At 55.0% G+C, this 19,771-nt stretch overlaps 2 protein-coding genes across 6 annotated transcripts in view; one reads left to right on the plus strand and one right to left on the minus strand.

The window, feature by feature from the left end:
• LOC138295284 (NACHT, LRR and PYD domains-containing protein 12-like) overlaps positions 1-4,641 on the minus strand; it is a 73,867-nt gene extending 69,226 nt beyond the window's left edge. For 2 of the 4 annotated variants that reach the window (XM_069233485.1, XM_069233482.1), the window contains exon 1: positions 2,242-4,641. The gene's annotated coding sequence lies outside the window, so the exon portion shown is untranslated. The remainder of the gene's footprint in view (positions 1-2,241) is intronic. The other 2 variants (XM_069233484.1, XM_069233483.1) reach the window with 2 other exon arrangements.
• Positions 4,642-4,677: 36 nt separating this feature from the next.
• Positions 4,678-19,771, plus strand: part of SMUG1 (single-strand-selective monofunctional uracil-DNA glycosylase 1) — a 36,367-nt gene continuing 21,273 nt past the window's right edge. The window contains exons 1-2 of one of the 2 annotated variants that reach the window (XM_069233493.1): positions 4,678-4,929; positions 15,791-16,084. In XM_069233493.1, coding sequence (XP_069089594.1) covers positions 15,791-16,084 — 294 coding nt within the window. In that variant the 5' untranslated portion in view covers positions 4,678-4,929. Of the gene's footprint in view, positions 4,930-12,194; positions 14,078-15,790; positions 16,085-19,771 lie in introns of those variants that run through there. The other variant, XM_069233492.1, reaches the window with a different exon arrangement.

Below are 19,771 nucleotides of genomic sequence, written 5' to 3' on the forward strand. Positions count from 1 at the left end.
GAGGGGAGCAGGGTGTGTGAGGTAGAGTTAAGAGATTAGAAGAGGAATGCAGGGTGTATGAGGTAGAGTTAAGGGATGAACAGAGGGTGCAGGGTGTGTGAAGTAGAGTTAAGAGATTGGAAGAGGGGTGCAGGGTGTGTGAGGTAGAGTTAAGAGATTAAAAAAGGGGAGCAGAGTGTGTGAGGTAGAGTTAAGAGATCAGAAGAGGGATGCAGGGTGTGTGAGGCAGAGGTAAGGGATGAACAGAGGGTGCAGGGTGTGTGAGGTAGTTAAGAGATTAACAGAGGGGAGCAGGGTGTGTGAGGAAGAATTAAGAGATTAGAAGAGGGATGTAGGGTGTATGAGGTAGAGTTAAGGGGTGAACAGAGGGTGCAGGGTGTGTGAGGTAGTTAAGAGATCAAAAGAGGGATGCAGGGTGTGAGGTAGAGTTAAGAGATTAAAAGAGGGGTGCAGGATGTGTGAGTTAGAGTTAAGAGATTAGAAGAGGTGTTCAGGGTGTGTGAGGTAGAGTTAAGAGATTAGAAGAAGGGGGCAGGGTGTGTGAGGTAGAGTTGAGAGATTAGAAGAGGGATGCAGGGTGTGTGAGATAGAGTTAGATTTAAAGGGGGATGCAGGATGTGTGAGGTAGAGTAAAGAGATTAGAAGAGGGGAGCAGGGTGTGTGAGGTAGAGTTAAGAGATTAGAAGAGGGATGCAGGGTGTATGAGGTAGAGTTAAGGGATGAACAGAGGGTGCAGGGTGTGTGAAGTAGAGTTAAGAGATTAGAAGAGGGGTGCAGGGTGTGTGAGGCAGAGTTAAGAGATTAAAAAAGGGGAGCAGAGAGTGTGAGGTAGAGTTAAGAGATTAGAAGAGGGATGCAGGGTGGGTGAGGCAGAGTTAGGGGATGAACAGAGGGTGCAGGGTGTGTGAGGTAGTTAAGAGATTAACAGGGGGGAGCAGGGTGTGTGAGGAAGAATTAAGAGATTAGAAGAGGGATGTAGGGTGTATGAGGTAGAGTTAAGGGGTGAACAGATGGTGCAGGGTGGGTCAGGTAGTTAAGTGATTAAAAGGGGGATGTATGATGTGTGAGGTAGAGTTAAGAGATTAGAAGAGGGATGCAGGGTGTATGAGGTAGAGTTAAGGGATGAACAGAGGGTGCAGGGTGTGTGAAGTAGAGTTAAGAGATTAGAAGAGGGTGCAGGGTGTGTGAGGCAGAGTTAAGAGATTAAAAAAGGGGAGCAGAGTGTGTGAGGTAGAGTTAAGAGATTAGAAGAGGGATGCGGGGTGTGTGAGGCAGAGTTAAGGGATGAACAGAGGGTGCAGGGTGTGTGAGGTAGTTAAGAGATTAACGGGGGAGCAGGGTGTGTGAGGAAGAATTAAGAGATTAGAAGAGGGATGTAGGGTGTATGAGGTAGAGTTAAGGGGTGAACAGGTGGTGCAGGGGGGTCAGGTAGTTAAGTGATTAAAAGGGGGATGTATGATGTGTGAGGTAGAGTTAAGAGATTAAAAGAGGGATGCAGGATGTGAGGTAGAGTTAAGAGATTAAAAGGGGAGAGCAGGATGTGTGAGGTAGAGTTAAGAGATTAGAAGAGGGGAGCAGGGTGTGTGAGGTAGAGTTAAGAGATTCGAAGAGGGATGCAGGGTGTGTGAGGCAGAGTTAAGGGATGAACAGGGGGTGCAGGGTGTGTGAGGTAGTTAAGAGATTAAAAGGGGAGCAGGGTGTGTGAGATAGAATTAAGAGATTAGAAGAGGGATGCAGGGTGTATGAGGTAGAGTTAAGGGGTGAACAGAGGGTGCAGGGTGTGTGAGGTAGTTAAAAATTTAAAAGAGGGATGCAGGATGTGTGAGGTAGAGTTAAGAGATTAAAAGAGGGATGCAGGGTGTGAGGTAGAGTTAAGAGATTAAAAGGGGGGAGCAGGATGTGTGAGGTAGAGTTAAGAGATTAGAAGAGGGATGCTGTGTGTGTGAGGTAGAGTTAAGAGATTAGAAGAGGGACGCAGGGTGTGTGAGGTAGAGTTAAGGGATGAACAAAGGGTGCAGGGTGTGTGAGGTACTTAAGAGATATGTGCAAGGTGGGTGAGGTAGAGTTAAGAGATGAAGAGATGTGTAGAGGGTGGGTGAGCCTGGGGTGAGTTAAGAGCTGAAGGAAGATGGGTGCAGGATACGTGAGGCAGTGATAAAAGAGGGTGAGGCGTTGACTTATACAATGATCAAACACAAAGGCTGTAAGGACACTACCGAAGCTAAAGGCATGTGATTTTACCAGAGCAGACCCCCGAAGAGGCAGACGCCTGGTGAGGGGAGAGGGAAGAGCAGAGAGACACACTTCATCTTAATCCACATACAGCTCCTTACTTCTTCCGGTCCACGGGATCAAAAAACACCTCACCCTGATTCCTAAGACACTGCAGACCCCTCGAGGTGCCTCTTCCTGGCTGTGTCTCGGTGCGTCTCTTCCTTTTGTGCCTCAGTGTGTCGCTTCCTTGGTGTGCCTCAATGTCTCTGTTCCTTGCTGTCCCTGGGTGTGCCCCTTCCTGACTGTGCCTCAGTGTGTCTCCTCCTTGGTGTGCCTCAGTGTCTCTGTTCCTTGCTGTCCCTAGGTGTGCCCCTTCCTGGCTGTGCCTCAGTGTGTCTCTTCCTGGCTGTGATTCAGGGGGGCCGTCCTTGTTGGGCCTGAGTGTGTCCCTTCCTGAGTGACCCTGATGGTGTCTCTTCCTGGCTGTGTCTCAGTGTGTCTTACTAGATGTGCCTCAGTGTGTGACTTCCTGTCTGGGCATGCGTGTGTGTCTCTTCCTGGCTGGTGCCTGGGCCTGAGTGTGTTTCTCTTCTTAGCTGTGCGTCAGTGTGTCTTCCCCTGAGGGTGTCTCTTCCTGACTGTGCCTCAGTGCGTGTCTCTCTCCGAGTGGCCCCCTTCCTGGCTGGGCCTCGGTGCCTCTGTTCCTGGATGTCCCTGATGATGTCTCTCTCTGGCTGTGCCTTAATTTCTGTTCTTGGCTGTCTCTAAAGGTGTCTCTTCCCAGCTGTGCCTCGGTGAGTGTATCTTCCTGGCTGTGCCTCAGTGTGCCCCTTTCTGGCTGTGCCTCAGTCTCTGTTCCTGGCTGTCCCTGGTGGTGTCTCTTTCTGGTTCTGCCGCAGTCTCTGTTGCTGGCTGTCCCTGGGGGTGTCTCTTCCTGGCTGTACCTCAGTATCCGTTCCTGGCTGTGTCTCAGTCTCTTTTCCTGGCTGTCCCTTGGGGTGTCTCTTCCTAACTGAGCCTCAGTATCTGTTCCCAGCTGCCTCTGAGAGTCTCTTCCTGACTGTGCCTCAGTCTGTTCCTGGCTGTCCCAGGGGGCGTATGTTCCCAGCTGTGCCTGAATGCATGTTTCTTTCTGGCTGTGCCTCAGTGTGTTCCTTCCTGGCTGTGTCTCAGTCTCTGTTCCTGGTTGTCCCCCAGCGTGTCTCTTCCTGGCTGTGCCGCAGCGAACCTGTTCCTGGCTGTCCCAGAGGGTCCTCTTCCTAGCTGTGCCTGAATGTGTGTTTCTTCATGGCTGTGCCTCAGGATGCCCCTTCCTGGTTGGGCCTCAGTGCGCTCTTTCTTACTGTGCCTCGGTGTCTCTTCCTAGCTGTGACTCAGTCTTTGTTCGTAGGTGTCCCTGAGGATGTCTCTTCCTGGCTGTGTCTCAGTGTGCCCCTTCCTGGTAGGACCTGTGTGTTTCTTCTTTACTGTGTCTCAGTGTGCTCCTTCCTGAATGTCACTGACGGTGTATCTTCCTGACTGGGTCTCAGTGTATGTCTTCCTTTGAGGGTGCCCCTTCCTGGCTGTGCCTCGGGCTGTGGCTGTCTCTGAGGGTGTCTCAGTGTGTTTTCCTGGCTGGGTGTCAGTGTGCCCCTTTCTGGTTGGGCGTCAGTGCGTTTCTTCCTTACTGTGGCTCAGTGTGCTCCTTCCTGGGCGTCCCTGGTGGTGGTGTATCCTTCAGGGTGCCCTTTCCTGGCTGTGCCTCAGTTTCTGTTCCTGGCTGTCCCTGAGGATGCCTCTCCCTGGATGGGCCTCAGTGCGCACATTCCTAGCTGCCCTGATGGTGGCTGTGTCTCAGTGGCTCTGCCCCTTGCTGTCCCCGAGGGTGCCCCTTCCTGGCTTTACCGCAGTCTCTTGTTCTTGGCTGTCCCCGAGGGTGTGTGTTCCTGGCTGGGCCTCGGCGCGCCTCTTCCGGGTGAGTGAGCCACTGCCCGAGGCCGGGGCCCGCCTCCTGCCAGCCCCCGGGGAGAGCGGGGTGAGGCGCATAGCGCCTGGAAGTGGGCAGCTCTAGTGTAAACCTGGCTGTGCGTTGTGTACATCCTCTCAGGACTTGTCTTACTGCTAGGGCGCTTGAGGTTACGTTCGCGAGGCGCTCGCTTCTCACAGTGGCTGTCTGAGGGGAGAGGCTCTTGTCACAGGCGTGAGGCGAGCCGGACCCTGAGCCCGCACACGCGGGCCGAGCTCTGACAGGTTCGGAGGCAGTGTGTGTAATGAGCCCCGTGCACAGGCGTGAGGTGGAGCACGCTCCTTTAATGCGGTGGATCCTGTAATACGGCAGCCCCGAGGGGCCGCTGTCAACGGACACGAGCTTCGAACAGCTCTACCCGTCCGTCACCACAAGGCCGTGGGTCCGCAGCGTCACGTTGACGTCATGACGTCACGTTGTCGTCGGGTGACCGTGCTACTGTCGACAGGAACTGACGTCACTAGCGGGTGTACAGCGGAAGTGCTTTTCCATCACCGCTGCCAAGTTCCAACCTGCACGGAGAGCGCGCCTCACGGCTGGAGCCTCCCCGGGGTGGGGGGTCAGCTGCAGAATACCCCTCTACCCCATCACGTGACACTGACGTCACATGAACGTGCTCGTCGATACGTGCAGCTTCCGTCCCGCCAGTGCCTGCCTGTCCTCCCGGGGAGTCCCGCGAGAGCAGCGGGAGTGCGCGCGAGCTCGGCCCGGTAACTGTCGGTGTCCTCAGGGGAGGGGGGTGTTGGTAAAGGCGCCGGGGACCCGCGAAGTCCATGCCGACCCTGCCGGTGTTTCCTCAGGGTGGTGATTGATCCTCCGCGGGGGCTCAGGCCCTGAACCCACTCTCAGCTGCGTTTGTTTTCACAAATCACAAAATAAACGTGGATGAGCACAGATGACGTGTAGGATGTGCGTCACACGGTTTGGCGCCCGCGCCCCCCGCAGCCGGTCTCCGCGCGCGGTCCCCCGGGGCAGAGGCGGACCCTCGCGGCCGCACACGGCCGCAACCGGCGGAAAATAACGCGCGGTACAAGAGCTGCGCACGAAACGGCTCTTGAAACGCGCACAAGGCCCTGCGCTCCCCTCTGTTGTGCTCTTTTCTTCAGGATTTTTGCCATTTTAGCGTAAAATTCCTGAGTCCAGCTACAAAGGAACAAATACAACGCCTTTCCCTGCTAGAAAACCCAACACAAAGACCAGTATCGGATGCGTTCACTAAGTACAAGGAGTCCGAGACCCCCCCGGGTCTAGTGGAGGCAGCAAGAGGTGTCCGAGTACCCGAGGCACCTGCTCAGCCTCATGACACCCAGAGACCCCCCCCCGGGCTCTACTGGAGGCAGCAAGAGCTGTCCGAGTACCCGAGGCACCTGCTCAGCCTCATGACACCCCGAGACCCCCCCGGATCTACTGGAGGCAGCAAAAGGTGTCCGAGGCACCTGCTCAGCCTCATGACACCCGAGACCCCCCACGGGCTCTACTGGAGGCAGCAAGAGGTGTCCGAGGCACCTGCTCAGCCTCATGACACCCAGAGACCCCCCCGGATCTACTGGAGGCAGCAAAAGGTGTCCGAGGCACCTGCTCAGCCTCATGACACCCAGAGACCCCCCGCGGGCTCTACTGGAGGCAGCAAGAGGTGTCCGAGGCACCTGCTCAGCCTCATGACACCCGAGACCCCCCACGGGCTCTACTGGAGGCAGCAAGACGTGTCCGAGGCACCTGCTCAGCCTCATGACACCCAGAGACCCCCCCCCCGGGCTCTACTGGAGGCAGCAAGAGGTGTCCGAGGCACCTGCTCAGCCTCATGACACCCGAGACCCCCCACGGGCTCTACTGGAGGCAGCAAGACGTGTCCGAGGCACCTGCTCAGCCTCATGACACCCAGAGACCCCCCCGGATCTACTGGAGGCAGCAAAAGGTGTCCGAGGCACCTGCTCAGCCTCATGACACCCAGAGTCCTGCGGGCTCTACTGGAGGCAGCAAGAGGTGTCCGAGGCACCTGCTCAGCCTCATGACACCCGAGACCCCCCACGGGCTCTACTGGAGGCAGCAAGACGTGTCCGAGGCACCTGCTCAGCCTCATGACACCCAGAGACCCCCCCCGGGCTCTACTGGAGGCAGCAAGAGGTGTCCGAGGCACCTGCTCAGCCTCATGACACCCGAGACCCCCCACGGGCTCTACTGGAGGCAACAAGAGGTGTCCGAGTACCCGAGGCACCTGCTCAGCCTCATGACACCCCGAGACCCCCCCGGGCTCTACTGGAGGCAGCAAGACGTGTCCGAGGCACCTGCTCAGCCTCATGACACCCCGAGACCCCCCCGGATCTACTGGAGGCAGCAAAAGGTGTCCGAGGCACCTGCTCAGCCTCATGACACCCGAGACCCCCCACGGGCTCTACTGGAGGCAGCAAGAGGTGTCCGAGGCACCTGCTCAGCCTCATGACACCCGAGACCCCCCACGGGCTCTACTGGAGGCAGCAAGACGTGTCCGAGGCACCTGCTCAGCCTCATGACACCCAGAGACCCCCCCGGATCTACTGGAGGCAGCAAAAGGTGTCCGAGGCACCTGCTCAGCCTCATGACACCCAGAGACCCCCCGCGGGCTCTACTGGAGGCAGCAAGAGGTGTCCGAGGCACCTGCTCAGCCTCATGACACCCGAGACCCCCCCGGGCTCTACTGGAGGCAGCAAGAGGTGTCCGAGTACCCGAGGCACCTGCTCAGCCTCATGACACCGAGACCCCCACGGGCTCTACTGGAGGCAGCAAGACGTGTCCGAGGCACCTGCTCAGCCTCATGACACCCAGAGACCCCCCCGGATCTACTGGAGGCAGCAAAAGGTGTCCGAGGCACCTGCTCAGCCTCATGACACCCAGAGACCCCCCGCGGGCTCTACTGGAGGCAGCAAGAGGTGTCCGAGGCACCTGCTCAGCCTCATGACACCCGAGACCCCCCACGGGCTCTACTGGAGGCAGCAAGACGTGTCCGAGGCACCTGCTCAGCCTCATGACACCCAGAGACCCCCCCCCGGGCTCTACTGGAGGCAGCAAGAGGTGTCCGAGGCACCTGCTCAGCCTCATGACACCCGAGACCCCCCACGGGCTCTACTGGAGGCAGCAAGACGTGTCCGAGGCACCTGCTCAGCCTCATGACACCCAGAGACCCCCCCGGATCTACTGGAGGCAGCAAAAGGTGTCCGAGGCACCTGCTCAGCCTCATGACACCCAGAGACCCCCCGCGGGCTCTACTGGAGGCAGCAAGAGGTGTCGAGGCACCTGCTCAGCCTCATGACACCCGAGACCCCCCACGGGCTCTACTGGAGGCAGCAAGACGTGTCCGAGGCACCTGCTCAGCCTCATGACACCCAGAGACCCCCCCGGATCTACTGGAGGCAGCAAAAGGTGTCCGAGGCACCTGCTCAGCCTCATGACACCCAGAGACCCCCCGCGGGCTCTACTGGAGGCAGCAAGAGGTGTCCGAGGCACCTGCTCAGCCTCATGACACCCAGAGACCCCCCCGGATCTACTGGAGGCAGCAAAAGGTGTCCGAGGCACCTGCTCAGCCTCATGACACCCAGAGACCCCCCGCGGGCTCTACTGGAGGCAGCAAGAGGTGTCCGAGGCACCTGCTCAGCCTCATGACACCCGAGACCCCCCACGGGCTCTACTGGAGGCAGCAAGAGGTGTCCGAGGCACCTGCTCAGCCTCATGACACCCGAGACCCCCCCCCCGGGCTCTACTGGAGGCAGCAAGAGGTGTCCGAGTACCCGAGGCACCTGCTCAGCCTCATGACACCCGAGACCCCCCGCGGGCTCTACTGGAGGCAGCAAGAGGTGTCCGAGGCACCTGCTCAGCCTCATGACACCCAGAGACCCCCCGCGGGCTCTACTGGAGGCAGCAAGAGGTGTCCGAGTACCCGAGGCACCTGCTCAGCCTCATGACACCCGAGACCCCCCCCGGGCTCTACTGGAGGCAGCAAGAGGTGTCCGAGTACCCGAGGCACCTGCTCAGCCTCATGACACGCGAGACCCCCCGGGCTCTACTGGAGGCAGCAAGAGGTGTCCGAGTACCCGAGGCACCTGCTCAGCCTCATGACACCCCCCCCGGGCTCTACTGGAGGCAGCAAGAGGTGTCCGAGGCACCTGCTCAGCCTCATGACACCCAGAGACCCCCCGCGGGCTCTACTGGAGGCAGCAAGAGGTGTCCGAGGCACCTGCTCAGCCTCATGACACCCGAGACCCCCCCTCCCCGGGCTCTACTGGAGGCAGCAAGAGGTGTCCGAGTACCCGAGGCACCTGCTCAGCCTCATGACACCCCGAGACCCCCCCCCCCGGGCTCTACTGGAGGCAACAAGAGATGTCCGAGGCACCTGCTCAGCCTCATGACACCCCGAGACCCCCCGGGCTCTACTGGAGGCAGCAAGAGGTGTCCGAGTACCCGAGGCACCTGCTCAGCCTCATGACACCCCGAGACCCCCCGGGATCTACTGGAGGCAGCAAGAGGTGTCCGAGTACCCGAGGCACCTGCTCAGCCTCATGACACCCCAAGACCCCCCCCCAGGCTCTACTGGAGGCAGCAAGAGGTGTCCGAGTACCCGAGGCACCTGCTCAGCCTCATGACACCCCGAGACCCCCCGGGATCTACTGGAGGCAGCAAGAGGTGTCCGAGTACCCGAGGCACCTGCTCAGCCTCATGACACCCCGAGACCCCCCCCAGGCTCTACTGGAGGCAGCAAGAGGTGTCCGAGTACCCGAGGCACCTGCTCAGCCTCATGACACCCCGAGACCCCCCGGGATCTACTGGAGGCAGCAAGAGGTGTCCGAGTACCCGAGGCACCTGCTCAGCCTCATGACACCCCGAGACCCCCCCCGGGCTCTACTGGAGGCAACAAGAGATGTCCGAGGCACCTGCTCAGCCTCATGACACCCCGAGACCCCCCGGGATCTACTGGAGGCAGCAAGAGGTGTCCGAGTACCCGAGGCACCTGCTCAGCCTCATGACACCCCGAGACCCCCCCCGGGCTCTACTGGAGGCAACAAGAGGTGTCCGAGGCACCTGCTCAGCCTCATGACACCCCGAGACCCCCCCCCCGGGATCTACTGGAGGCAGCAAGAGGTGTCCGAGTACCCGAGGCACCTGCTCAGCCTCATGACACCCCGAGACCCCCCGGGCTCTACTGGAGGCAGCAAGAGGTGTCCGAGTACCCGAGGCACCTGCTCAGCCTCATGACACCCGAGAGACCCCCCCGGGCTCTACTGGAGGCAGCAAGAGGTGTCCGAGTACCCGAGGCGCCTGCTCAGCCTCATGACACCCCGAGACCCCCCGCGGGCTCTACTGGAGGCAACAAGAGGTGTCCGAGGCACCTGCTCAGCCTCATGACACCCCGAGACCCCCCCCCGGGATCTACTGGAGGCAGCAAGAGGTGTCCGAGTACCCGAGGCACCTGCTCAGCCTCATGACACCCCGAGACCCCCCCGGGCTCTACTGGAGGCAGCAAGAGGTGTCCGAGTACCCGAGGCACCTGCTCAGCCTCATGACACCCGAGAGACCCCCCCGGGCTCTACTGGAGGCAGCAAGAGGTGTCCGAGTACCTGAGGCACCTGCTCAGCCTCATGACACCCCGAGACCCCCCGCGGGCTCTACTGGAGGCAGCAAGAGGTGTCCGAGTACCCGAGGCACCTGCTCAGCCTCATGACACCCGAGACCCCCCCGGGCTCTACTGGAGGCAGCAAGAGGTGTCCGAGTACCCGAGGCACCTGCTCAGCCTCATGACACCCCGAGACCCCCCCGGGCTCTACTGGAGGCAGCAAGAGGTGTCCGAGTACCCGAGGCACCTGCTCAGCCTCATGACACCCGAGACCCCCCCCGGGCTCTACTGGAGGCAGCAAGAGGTGTCCGAGTACCCGAGGCACCTGCTCAGCCTCATGACACCCCGAGACCCCCCCCAGGCTCTACTGGAGGCAGCAAGAGGTGTCCGAGTACCCGAGGCACCTGCTCAGCCTCATGACACCCCGAGACCCCCCGGGATCTACTGGAGGCAGCAAGAGGTGTCCGAGTACCCGAGGCACCTGCTCAGCCTCATGACACCCCGAGACCCCCCCCGGGCTCTACTGGAGGCAACAAGAGGTGTCCGAGGCACCTGCTCAGCCTCATGACACCCCGAGACCCCCCGGGATCTACTGGAGGCAGCAAGAGGTGTCCGAGTACCCGAGGCACCTGCTCAGCCTCATGACACCCCAAGACCCCCCCCCCCGGGCTCTACTGGAGGCAACAAGAGGTGTCCGAGGCACCTGCTCAGCCTCATGACACCCCGAGACCCCCCCGGGCTCTACTGGAGGCAGCAAGAGGTGTCCGAGTACCCGAGGCACCTGCTCAGCCTCATGACAACCCGAGACCCCCCCGGGCTCTACTGGAGGCAGCAAGAGGTGTCCGAGTACCCGAGGCACCTGCTCAGCCTCATGACACCCGAGACCCCCCCCCCCCCGGGCTCTACTGGAGGCAGCAAGAGGTGTCCGAGTACCCGAGGCACCTGCTCAGCCTCATGACACCCCGAGACCCCCCCCCCCCCCCCGGGCTCTACTGGAGGCAGCAAGAGGTGTCCGAGTACCCGAGGCACCTGCTCAGCCTCATGACACCCGAGACCCCCCCCCCCCCCCCGGGCTCTACTGGAGGCAGCAAGAGGTGTCCGAGTACCCGAGGCACCTGCTCAGCCTCATGACACCCGAGACCCCCCCGGGCTCTACTGGAGGCAGCAAGAGGTGTCCGAGTACCCGAGGCACCTGCTCAGCCTCATGACACCCGAGACCCCCCCCCCCCCCCCCCGGGCTCTACTGGAGGCAGCAAGAGGTGTCCGAGTACCCGAGGCACCTGCTCAGCCTCATGACACCCCGAGACCCCCCCCCCCCCGGGCTCTACTGGAGGCAGCAAGAGGTGTCCGAGTACCCGAGGCACCTGCTCAGCCTCATGACACCCGAGACCCCCCCGGGCTCTACTGGAGGCAGCAAGAGGTGTCCGAGTACCCGAGGCACCTGCTCAGCCTCATGACACCCCGAGACCCCCCCCCCCCCGGGCTCTACTGGAGGCAGCAAGAGGTGTCCGAGTACCCGAGGCACCTGCTCAGCCTCCTGACACCCCGAGACCCCCCCCCGGGCTCTACTGGAGGCAGCAAGAGGTGTCCGAGTACCCGAGGCACCTGCTCAGCCTCATGACACCCGAGACCCCCCCCCCCCCCCCCCCCCCCCCGGGCTCTACTGGAGGCAGCAAGAGGTGTCCGAGTACCCGAGGCACCTGCTCAGCCTCATGACACCCCGAGACCCCCCCCCCCCCGGGCTCTACTGGAGGCAGCAAGAGGTGTCCGAGTACCCGAGGCACCTGCTCAGCCTCATGACACCCCGAGACCCCCCCGGGCTCTACTGGAGGCAGCAAGAGGTGTCCGAGTACCCGAGGCACCTGCTCAGCCTCATGACACCCGAGACCCCCCCCCCCCCCCCCCGGGCTCTACTGGAGGCAGCAAGAGGTGTCCGAGTACCCGAGGCACCTGCTCAGCCTCATGACACCCGAGACCCCCCCCGGGCTCTACTAGAGGCAGCAAGAGGTGTCCGAGTACCCGAGGCACCTGCTCAGCCTCATGACACCCGAGACCCCCCGGGCTCTACTGGAGGCAACAAGAGGTGTCCGAGTACCCGAGGCACCTGCTCAGCCTCATGACACCCGAGACCCCCCCGGGCTCTACTGGAGGCAGCAAGAGGTGTCCGAGTACCCGAGGCACCTGCTCAGCCTCATGACTCCCGAGACCCCCCCCGGGCTCTACTGGAGGCAGCAAGAGGTGTCCGAGTACCCGAGGCACCTGCTCAGCCTCATGACACCCGAGACCCCCCCGGGCTCTACTGGAGGCAGCAAGAGGTGTCCGAGTACCCGAGGCACCTGCTCAGCCTCATGACACCCCGAGACCCCCCCCCCCCCCCCGGGCTCTACTGGAGGCAGCAAGAGGTGTCCGAGTACCCGAGGCACCTGCTCAGCCTCATGACACGCGAGACCCCCCCGGGCTCTACTGGAGGCAGCAAGAGGTGTCCGAGTACCCGAGGCACCTGCTCAGCCTCATGACACCCGAGACCCCCCCGGGCTCTACTGGCGGCAGCAAGAGGTGTCCGAGTACCCGAGGCACCTGCTCAGCCTCATGACACCCGAGACCCCCACGGGCTCTACTGGAGGCAACAAGAGGTGTCAGAGTACCCGAGGCACCTGCTCAGCCTCATGACACCCAGAGACCCCCCCGGGCTCTACTGGAGGCAACAAGAGGTGTCCGAGTACCCGAGGCACCTGCTCAGCCTCATGACACCCCGAGACCCCCCCGGGCTCTCATGACACCCAAGACCCCCCCGGGCTCTACTGGAGGCAGCAAGAGGTGTCCGAGTACCCGAGGCACCTGCTCAGCCTCATGACACCCCGAGACCCCCCGCGGGCTCTACTGGAGGCAACAAGAGGTGTCCGAGTACCCGAGGCACCTGCTCAGCCTCATGACACCCCAAGACCCCCCCGGGCTCTACTGGAGGCAGCAAGAGGTGTCTGAGTACCCGAGGCACCTGCTCAGCCTCATGACACCCGAGACCCCCCCGGGTTCTACTGGAGGCAGCAAGAGGTGTCCGAGTACCCGAGGCACCTGCTCAGTCTCATGACACCCGAGACACCACCTGCGCCGCCCCCTGCTTCTCCCCGGCGACACTTCTGCTGTGGTTTACATAACTGATATTTCTTCACGCTGGCAGTGCTGAGTGCTCATTTCACACTGAGGTTGAAGACTTTTCTTATGTTGGCAGCTTAGACATTACTTCCCTTGCTGGCTGTTCATCCTACTGTGATGACAATGCAGACAGCTCTTTCATGGGGGAGTGAAATGATAGAGGTACCTAAAATCAGAGAAACTAGTCAGACACCGACATAACAATCCCACCCGGCAAGAGAATTCTTGTCAGCCGGCATGTCACTGAATCCATATAGTGACCCAGAGCAACCCAAACTTCAATCATTCTCGTCAGGGGTAGTAAGCGCTATATAAATACGATTACAATACAATACAATATTTAGAGGAAGAGTACAAAACCCAGCCTTGGGTGGAGTATTCGATCCTTAAAGATGATGCTTATTGTTTTGCATGCTGCCATTTTAGTGCTGTTAATGTGGGAGGAGGGCGGCGTGAACGTGGCAATGTTGCATTTGTTGATATTGGCTTCAGTAAGTGGGAAAAGCGTACTCGTTCTTTGTCCAAAGTCAGGGAAGCATACACCATCAGTTATTGCTTGAACCAACTTCAAAAGATACAACAACCTACAAACTGTCAGCAGTCAGTCTCTTCCATACTAGTAAGAGGTGCAGAGCGAGAAATTGAGTAGAATAGACGTGTGAAGGAGCTGCTTAAGTTAATATGGTTCGTGCCTTGCATTCCCTGCCACGAATTAAACTGAAGATTCTCACAATAGGGAACATTTAATTGTTAGAGATTATTTCTTATAACAATAAGAGGATTAAATGCAAAAATGTCCGGGAGATATGGGCACTGTACCTCTTCTTATTTACACAATAATACTCTGGTGGCAGCGCTTGTCAGAGAGTGCATTGTTAAAACAGTGACAACATATTTTGTAGTGCTAGTTAATGAAACCAAAGATGTTTCGCATAATGAGCAGCTGAGTTTTATTATCGGCTTTGTTGATGCTGATGGAAATCTTCAGGAGGATGCCCCAGGGTGTTACAATAAGGAGAAGATAGATGCCTCCATCCATGCAGAGGCCATTGCTGAAGCAGTACACAAAGCTGGACTTATCCTGGAAGAAATGTGTTGCACATTGCTATAATGGAGCGTCCTTTGTGAGTTGCTGTTTTAACGGTGTCCAAGCAAAAATAAGAGAGATCGCTTCACAATCAATTTGTATTCACTGCCATGTCAATCGCCTAAACCTTGCGTTAGTGGGAACAGTAACTAACATACAACCAGTAAGACATTTGTTTTCAACATTGCAAACTGTCTGTTTTCCTCTCCCAAAGTTCACCAAGGCACAAGTGTTTTGTGAAAGCTCAGAAAGAGAGTAATATATATGCAGTGGAGCTAGAAAGACTGTCTGGTACGAGGTGGCCTTACTGGTACTCCTGTTAGAAAAGTACAGATTAGATTTGAGCCTAGTATCATTGTTCTTCGTGTAATATAATCACAACAATGTGACAAGGAGGCTAGTTCAGAAGCTAAAGGAGTTCTTCAGAACATTGAACACTTTTTGGTTTCTTACTTACATTGCAGTGTATGGAACTCTTTCTCTGAAAGGTTCACATTGTATCTGAAGTACTACAGACAAAGAGACCTTGACTTGCAGAGAGCATGTGACCTAATTAAGTTAACAAGAATCGGTTTAGTGGAACTCCGTCAAGACAGTCCGTGGACTTAATTGTTAAGTCAGGCTAAAGGTTTAGCAGAACAGTGTGGAACTGAGGTGCAAGAAAAATCCAATCCAAGGGCTCTACCCTTGAGACCATAAATTGAGTAACAAACTGACCTATTATTTTGTCAGTACCTCTGTAGGGAAAAAAACAAACCAGCCATTTTGATGTCTCCAAGTCGAACTCCACCGTCTGAGCACCTAAAGAAGGACGTTTATTTCTCTACTTTGCATAGATTTGTAAAGAGCTTGATGCTCAATTTACATACAACACGGGTCTCATGTCTGCTGTCAAAATGTTCAATCCAAAAGCTGAACATTTTTTGGACTCCTCTGCACGGGTTATGTTTACAAATATTCACTATCTCCAGTGGCAGGGTATCTCGTCTCTTGAAATATTAGAAAATGTCAGATGTCTACTGATTTCAGGGCTTGTACATATAGGACACCTTAAATGATTACTGCAGTTGTGTAGTCCATTATTTAACATAATTTTGCTTTTCTGTTTCTAAATACTTTTGCTAGTTAGCATACAACTGAGTATTTATACATTATTTACATTTTCCCGTCACTGCTTTCACCCTGCTTTTTTTCTGTTTTTTTTTGTGTGCCTACTCATTGCTTTGCCCTTCTTTTCACTGCTTTCAACCTGCCTTTTCAGGGTTTTTTTGTGTGCCTACTCGTTGCTTTGTCCTTGTTGTCACTGCTTTCACCCTGCCTTTTTCTGTTTTTTTTGTGTGCCTACTCATTGCTTTGCCCTTGTTTTCACTGCTTTCACCCTGCTTTTTTTCTGTTTTTTTTGTGTGCCTACTCATTGCTTTGCCCTTGTTTTCACTGCTTTCACCCTGCTTTTTTCTGTTTTTTTGTGTGCCTACTCATTGCTTTTCCCTTGTTTTCACTGCTTTCACTCTGCTTTGCGTGCCTGCTCTTTGCTTTTCCCTCGTTTTCACTGCTCTCTCTGTGACCTACAAGCGCCTGGATACCCTGTCAGGCGATTAGCTCTGCTTTACAAATCCTGATTGATCAATTATTTTTGGTACAAATGTTTGACATCCGATCCTCTTTCAATTCGCTGTGATTTCAGTACTGACCGTTACCAGTTAGGAGCATTTTCCGCATTAACAACATTTTCTTCTCTTCTGCCTTCTAGATGATGACCGAGCTGGCAGGTTCCCTTGCCCTCAATGGGCCAGGAGGTTTTGTGTCTGAAATGAAGACCCTCTGGGAAGGGGAGAGTGTGGCTGACCGCTTCCTGCAGGCCGAGCTGGAGCTCAACGTCCGGCTAAAGGCCTTGTCCTTCCAGGAACCGGTTCAGTACATTTACAACCCTCTGGAGTATGCCTGGGACCCCCACCAGGCCTACGTAAGGAAGTACTGCAAGTCCCAGAAGGAGGTGCTGTTCCTGGGCATGAACCCCGGCCCCTTCGGGATGGCCCAGACTGGGGTAAGCCACCCGTTACGCAGGGAACACCAACAGTACACATCTTGCCAGAACCAGGGCCTATTGTTACATGCCAACAACCCAATCTGTGAGTCCCCTCCCACATCTCATATTTTACTCCCTAGATCTAAGGGTCCTGCAGTTTGAGAGAAAGGTTTGCACGCTCACTCGTTGGTTTGTGATCAGAATCTTTTACCTATACTTGGCCGTTTGCATAATATTTAGCCGTGTCGCTTTCTGATCTCCCTTGATTTCATGAGTGCAAACGTGCAGGTTCTGAGCTCTGACGCTGCTTCATTTTCCTCCTCTCCAAGGGGGGTTTCTGCAGCAGCCACTGGGAAGTAAATGTGCACCTACATAATAATTATTACTAAGATATGAAGGTGACAGGTGCCCGCTCGACTGGCGTGTGTCTGTCTTTGCATGTGCTGTGACTGTTCGAGGGATAGAATTGAGAACATAAAGGGTCCTTTGCAAGGCAGGTGAATGTTGAGGGGTAAGAGGACTGTTGCTGCCTGCAAATCTTGCATCTACCTACTACTCAAGTAATCTGCTGAAATTCATCCCCTCTGTCTGTCTGCACTCTAAACTAATAATAAAGTGTGGTTGCTGTTACTACAGCAATCTCAAGTCTTGCCTTATGTGAGGTTAAAGTGATGGATTGGACTGGACAGAGGAAAATGTAATTTTACTCTTGGAAGGGGCTATCATGAACTGCAAGGCCCTGCAGTTCTCTTTCAGGATTTGCGTGCATTACCTAGGTGGACGCAGAGGCATCTGTTTGTTGTATCGCCTTTTCTTAAATGTTGTATTAGCTGTTTTCATTGGTAGCTGTCAAACTAGAAGCTATTGGACAAACTTAAGGTTTCACTGGTGGTGCGTTCTTTTTTGGCAGTTCTGGAGAGGACCCTTGCATACACTGGTATATTTGAGTTGAGTAGAGTTGGCAAAGCCCACAGAGGCTCATTGGCAATTGATTCCAGTGAACAGCCCTGGTTTCGATTCCGCGTAAGCAGTGAATTGCCCTTCGCGACCTGCTCGGCTGATTTAAAGTTTGTTGACCACTAGAGCGGTGGGAGAGAAGGCGTTGTAAGTCAGTGCCAAGGGCTCCCATTCAAACGCTGCTTTCCATCAACAGGGAATGTTATCTAAGCGGGTGCTTCATTGCTTCAGGAACTTGGTTACTAGGTTGAATATTGAACACTCAACCCCCAGTCAAAGTTTCTGTCACCAACACACTGCTGCTCACCTCCTGCACATGGGAAATGTGATTATTGCGCATTGACTCCCTGCAAATGACCAAGGATAAGGGCTGCCTTCTCTGTCATTGCCTTGTATTCTAGCTGCCCGGTGTCCCCCATCCTAATATTAGGACTAAATCCATGTATGAGAATATCAGTGATATGACTTTGCCACTATCTTCCTCTCTTTTCAGTTGTGCACTATACCCACAATCCTTGGGGCCATGGTCTACTTGGGGACATCATATGCACGATGGTTGAAAGCAGGGCCACTGGAATTATGTGACAAGGGAATGCCAAATTATGCAACAGGGTGGAGTAAATTATGCGACAAAAAAAGGCAAATTATACAGCATAATGCGGTTCATTTGTCTGTAGTTTTTACACTTGTTAACACTGTCTGGGCATAGGTTGCATTCTACTGGTCCCGGTTTAACACTTACATATAGCAAGAAGCAACAGAAAGGTGACCAGTCAACCTCTGCAAAGATCTCTGCTGCAACACATGCATTGCTGCATTTTTAGTAACTTTTGAACCGTTTGATCTAGAAACAATTTTTCTTGTTGCCAACTGCAGATTATGCAGCAGATGATGGACTATTGGTCAAATGTGGAAAATCGATAATTATTCGAAAAACACCGTGCCCGCACAGTCATGTAATTTACCGATGCACTGGCTGAAAGGAATTTCGCCACCAGCCAACCCTTTTTATCCGCTAGCTGTGGCCTTAATTCGGTGTACCACTGGCCACGCACCGGGAGGGCCAGCTCTGGATTATGAAGGCGGCACAAATTACATGACATACTCTAAACTTGAAAGTGCATTGAGAGCAGGTCACACACCCATAATTTAGTGACATTGAATTGGATAACAGATACACCTGTAATATGTAGCAGTACAAAACTATAGAAGTGTTGTATGAAGCCCTGTACAACTGCAAAGTTATTTTTATTATGTAGTAGATGAGTGAGACAGGACACCTTATGTGAAAAGACAAGTGGTCAAAGCCATCTTTTCTAGCATGTTCATATAAAGAACAGAATAATACAAAGTGTGCATGTTTCAGTCATGTCATCCTTTCCCTGATAGGGCAATTATGTTGTTAAATTTTCTTGCAAAGTCACCATTTGGTAAATTCTCCCTGTGCAGATTTACCATAAAGGGCCTGATTTAGAATTCGGCGGATGGACATTCTATCCTATGGGATTTAGATTTCAGTTTATGGGATATCTGCCACCGTTGTGACAGTGTTACCTGTCTGCCGAGTTCTAAGTCCTGTAGAGTGGATGGGGGAGTGGATACATGATTTCGAGCCCGAGCTGACCACCCCTGAAACTTTAATTAGCAATTAAATTCGGGGCTTTATGTCTCAATAAGATGAGTTGTGAGTTGCTGCTCCAAATTCATTCATAATAATTACTTGTAACTAAAAGGCCGTCTTTCTCTTCTTTGTGAGGTGAGAGCAAAATATTGGGAGGGTCTAAAGAAAGGTATGAAATGTGTTTGAACCAGGGTAGGGACAGGGCACTTTACCCACAGGGAAGATCTCCCAGTGTCTCTCCAAATGACTTGTCTGGAGTGGCCCAAAGCTTTATCCAGTACAGCAAAGGCTTAAGATGGCGTGATAGGGGAGACAAAAATGTCGACCCAACTCTTGGTGAAGTTGTGTGCAGAATGCTTTGGGGATTGATTGTTATGATTAAAAAAACACAACCTACACATGTTTTCCCCAGAGGTGTGCTACGTAGACTGCACCACTCAAACATCTAGGATGCTATTATGTGAAATGAGATGGGAAGTGCTAAATTAGGATAGTTCTCTTTCACTTTTCTGGGATGGTTGGGGGCTTATAGATGAAGAGCTCAGAGCAGATGTATCTTACCACTTTAGGCAGTAGGAAATGGCTTTTGGTCACTGGAATCTAAAAGGCATGTGCTGCTCTTGCAAGAAGTGTAGCAGCATTTGTTAACATAATTGCACAGCACAACAGAATACTGCACAACACAAAGTAATATAACAACACCACAAACGCATAATGGTGCATAACTCAACAGTCAACGTGGAATGTAAAACAATACCACAGTACAACACAACATTAACTCAACGTAATAATGTAGCACACATAGAAAAAAGGCCCAAAAAGCAACAAAAGGCATTGCCACCACATGGTGGTGGACCCCCACCATCGTCTGAGCCAGGAAGACAAGCAGGCCAGTCCCGCTCAGCGGGACGTGCAGTGTGTACACTGCGAGGAGCAGTGACGCCTTGACCAGTGATGAACTGCAGCCCTACCTCCACCAATCACACCCCAAGACAGAAAGGCAATGAAGGTGATGTATGTTTTGGCACTGGACATGCAAACTCCTGAGCAGATGGATGAGCTGAGCCCATTAGAGCTTTCTCAGATACAGCTCCCATATCTTTGCCTTCAGAGGGCCAAGCACCAGT

Source organism: Pleurodeles waltl, chromosome 5 (genome assembly GCF_031143425.1).
Source record: "Pleurodeles waltl isolate 20211129_DDA chromosome 5, aPleWal1.hap1.20221129, whole genome shotgun sequence".
Taxonomy (NCBI): Eukaryota; Metazoa; Chordata; class Amphibia; order Caudata; family Salamandridae; genus Pleurodeles; species Pleurodeles waltl.